At 37.3% G+C, this 4605-nt stretch overlaps 1 protein-coding gene across 1 annotated transcript in view; it reads left to right on the top strand.

The window, feature by feature from the left end:
- Positions 1 to 4605, top strand: part of LOC109341097 — a 42034-nt gene that overhangs the window by 2837 nt on the left and 34592 nt on the right. Inside the window, exon 4 of the mRNA XM_019578903.1 lies at positions 3 to 65. Coding sequence (XP_019434448.1) covers positions 3 to 65 — 63 coding nt within the window. The remainder of the gene's footprint in view (positions 1 to 2; positions 66 to 4605) is intronic.

Below are 4605 nucleotides of genomic sequence, written 5' to 3'. Positions count from 1 at the left end.
AGCTGTGTCTGATGGCTAGATCTGACAACGATACAAATTCAGACTCACGCGAGGACAATCATGAGGTATATTCTGACACCTCATCCACTTCGGATGATTCACCTCCTTATGATGTATTGTATGATGCTTATGTCGAGTTGCATGACGAATTAAAGAAATTGGCTAGAATTAACATTGATAGGAAAAGGATAATCCTAATAAACGAACAAAAAATAAGCCAATTGCAAAAAGAATTAGATGAATTAAAACTGGAAAATGAAACTTTAGATCTCATCTATTCTTGTAGCTCATGTAACTGCTATGCTATTAACTTATGTCAAAAACCTGTTTGTGAGACTTGCGAGACTTTGCAAGAAGACAATTTTAAACTGAATGAAAAACTCACACGTCTCACAAACAGTAAACATCAATTAGATACCTTGCTTAATCAAACAAGAAATGTTGGTGATCGTACTGGTCTAGGTTATTCTCGCACTGCTAAAAATAAAAGACCATATAGAAAACCTGTAGTTCACACCAAAAATAAATATCATAAGCATTCTCCTACTTGTTTTTATTGTAACACATATGGTCATACTTATCATTCATGCTATATTAAAAAGTATGGTATACCTAGCGGAGTTTATGTATGGAAAAAGAAGGGAGATGATTCCCTAATCACTAACAGAAAAGGACCCAACATAAATTGGGTACCTGAGAAAAGTAAGTAATCTATTTTGCAGGTATGTCTCCGAACACATGGACAAAAATGGTACTTAGATAGTGGGTGTTCGAGGCATATGACAGGTGATAGATCAAATTTCCTGGATCTCTCACTTAAAGGAAAAGGATACGTCACTTATGGAGACAACAACAAGGGAAAGATACTCGGCACAGGAACAGTTGGTAACTCATCCCAAACTCTGATTGATAATGTCCTTTATGTTGAAGGACTAGAACATAACTTGTTGAGTATAAGCCAACTCTGCGATAAAGGTAATCGTGTATCCTTCGATTCTGATTGTTGTGTCATTCGTGATATTTTATCTAATAACGTTAAATTTGTTGGTCACCGTATAAATAATATTTACATGGTTAATTTGGACGATGTCACTACATTATTTTCAAAATGCTTTATTTCTAAAGAAGATGACATCTGGCTATGGCATAGACGTGTTGCACATATCCATATAAAGCATCTAGATAAATTATCATCAAACGAACTAGTTGAGGGGCTACCAAAATTGAATTTTAAAACTAAAGAAATTTGTGACACTTGTCAAAAGTGTAAACAAACCAAAAACTCTTTTAAAAATAAAAATGTGATATCCACTTCAAGACCTTTGGAGCTACTCCATATGGACTTGTTTGGACCATCACAAATCATGAGTTTTGGTGGTAGTTACTACGCTCTAGTTATTGTTGATGATTTCTCTAGATTTACATGGACATTGTTTTTATCATCAAAAAGCGACGCGTTCAAAAATTTTAAAAATCTTGCCAAGCAAATCCAAAACCAACTTAACCTAAAAATAATATATATACGAAGTGATCACGGGGGAGAATTTGAGAACTTTCAGTTCGACAAATTCTGTGATAAGCATGGCATTTTGCATCAGTTCTCTGCTCCTCGCACTCCACAACAAAATGGAGTTGTAGAGAGGAAAAATCGTGTTTTAGAAGAATTAGCGAGAACCATGCTTAACGAAAGTAATACCCCCAAGTACTTCTGGGCTGATGCAGTTCATACTGCATGCTATGTTATAAATCGAGTACTCTTAAGGCCAAACTTGAACAAAACTCCTTATGAACTTTTAAAAGGCCGCAAACCAAATATATCCCATCTTCACGCTTTCGGTTGCAAATGTTTTATATTAAATAATGGAAAGCGGGCCTTAGGGAAATTCGACTCTAAAGCCGATGAGGGAATATTTTTGGGATACTCGATTCATAGCAAAGCTTTCAGAGTCTTTAACAAATATTTAATGCAAGTTGAAGAGTCTATCCATGTACAGTTTGACGAATCTTCTCCAAAAGAGAAGAGAAAGGTCGTTTCTGATGATGTTGCAGGTGCTTTGGAAGAAGCATACTCCAAGGACATGGATAATGAAAAAGGAGCCAATGATGAAGGTCAAATCGAACCTCAAGAGCACTCAGACATGCCTACCGTGTGGAAAACAAAGAAAGCTCACCCAATTGATAAAGTTATAGGTGACATATCTACGGGAGTGGTAACCCGTAGTTCCTTACGAAATTTCTGTAATTTTGTAGCTTTTGTATCGCAAATTGAGCCTAAGACCGTTGATGAGGCCATTGAGGATGTACACTGGGGTATAGCTATGCAAGAAGAGCTAAACCAGTTTGAGCGTAATAGTGTGTGGGACTTGGTCCCTAAACCTAAAGATCATCCCGTGATTGGTACTCGATGGGTCTTCAGAAATAAACTTGATGAATCTGGCTTAATAATTCGAAATAAAGCACGTTTGGTGGCCAAAGGCTACAACCAGGAGGAGGGTATCGATTATGACGAAACCTACGCTCCTGTAGCCAGATTAGAGGCCATCAGGATGCTTCTTTCCTTTGCATCTTTAATGAATTTCAAACTTTTTCAAATGGATGTAAAAAGCGCCTTCCTGAATGGATACATTCAAGAAGAAGTTTATGTTGACCAACCGCCTGGTTTTGAAAATTTTAAATATCCGAACCATGTTTACAAACTTAAAAAGGCACTATATGGTCTCAAACAAGCTCCTAGAGCTTGGTATGACAGACTTAGTACCTTTCTTTTAGAAAAAGGGTTCGAGAGAGGCTTGGTTGACACAACGTTTTTTATTAGAAAATCAGAAAATCATGTTCTGCTTGTACAAATCTATGTAGATGACATAATATTTGGATCTACTAATGATATCTTGTGTAGAGAATTTTCTGAGATGATGCAGGGGGAGTTCGAAATGTCTATGATGGGAGAACTCACATTCTTTCTAGGATTGCAGATAAAGCAGCTAGAAAGTGGGATATTCATCCATCAGGCGAAATACTGCAAAGAGCTACTCAAGAAATTTGAAATGGACAAATGTAAGGAAGCTTCCACACCTATGGCATCTGCTTGCTACTTAGACAAAGATGAGAAAGGAAAAGCAATCGAGGTAACGAAGTATCGTGGTATGATTGGGTCTTTACTTTACTTAACTGCAAGTAGACCTGATATCATGTTCAGTGTATGCATGTGTGCGAGATATCAATCATCACCTAGAGAATCACACTATATAACTGTTAAAAGAATCATGAGATATCTAAAAGGAACTATTAACATGGGATTATGGTATCCTCGGGATGCCTCACTATCCTTGGTGGGTTATTCCGATTCCGATTTCGCCGGATGTAAATTGGATCGGAAAAGCACTAGTGGTACTTGCCACTTGTTGGGCAGTTCATTAGTAGCATGGCACAGCAAAAAGCAAGCCTGTGTTGCTTTGTCCACCGCCGAAGCGGAATACATTGCCGCTGGTGTGTGTTGCGCTCAAATCCTTTGGATGAAGCAGCAACTTAAGGACTTTGGTCTTAAACTCGAAAAGATCCCAATAAAATGCGATAATACAAGTGCCATTAACCTATCCAAGAATCCCGTTTTGCATTCTAGAACAAAGCATATAGAAATTAGACATCATTTTTTGCGTGATCATGTACAAAAAGGTGACTGCGTTCTTGAATTTGTGGAAACATCTAAACAGTTAGCAGATATTTTCACCAAGCCCCTTCCCAGGGATGCTTTCTATGTTCTAAGGAGAGAACTAGGAATTCTTGATGACCAATATCTTGTTTAAAATTGTTTAGTTGTTTGCATTAATTGTCTTGCCTCTATATGCCTATGTGTTTCATGTTTAAATGATATATGTTGAAAATGCAAAATTATATCTCTTGATTAACTCCTTCTATGATTAAAAATGATCTCGATTAATCTGTTGCAATGCATGCATGTGTCCTAAAAAGTCGAAACCGTTCTGCTGCCTAAAAACCAATTTTTACCGTGTTTAATCGATTAAACACTTGGGGTTAATCGATTACCTGGGCTTAGTTTTTGAAAAATTCAAATTTATATTGTTTTAATCGATTAAACTGCCCGTTAATCGATTACCTGGACATCTTTTTTTAAAAATTCAAATTTTTACACTGATTTAATCGATTAAACCGCCCGTTAATTGATTAAAACCAGTATGTTATAGGCAGACAGTGTCTCGGTTCTGCACTTTTTTCGACATTCTCTTAACCTCTTTTATGCTTTGAGTCTCTGAATCAGTAACCCAACCAATCCAAGTGTAATAAGATAGATAAACCTCATCCTAACCCTCTCATACCATCAGAAATCGCACTTTATCATCCTTAATCCATCCAATTCCGAATCTTCCACCAATCAAACCCTAGGTTAAGTTGCCTAAAACCTTCTCTGCTCATTCAACATCATTTCGGGTTCAACACATACAATGGAGCAAGGTCGTTCAAAAAGGGTCAAGACTACAGCTACTCGTGTACGAAGAAGGTAAACCGGTTCACCTTCCACTCGGGACCACGATGACCCCTACTATTCACTCATCTTGCAAGAAACCCGCTTGGCGAAATTCCAAGGTC

This window comes from Lupinus angustifolius, unplaced genomic scaffold, assembly GCF_001865875.1.
Source record: "Lupinus angustifolius cultivar Tanjil unplaced genomic scaffold, LupAngTanjil_v1.0 Scaffold_367, whole genome shotgun sequence".
In the NCBI taxonomy this organism is placed as follows: Eukaryota; Viridiplantae; Streptophyta; class Magnoliopsida; order Fabales; family Fabaceae; genus Lupinus; species Lupinus angustifolius.
Note: the sequence above shows the minus strand (reverse complement) of the source record. Positions and strands in the feature narration are given on the sequence as shown.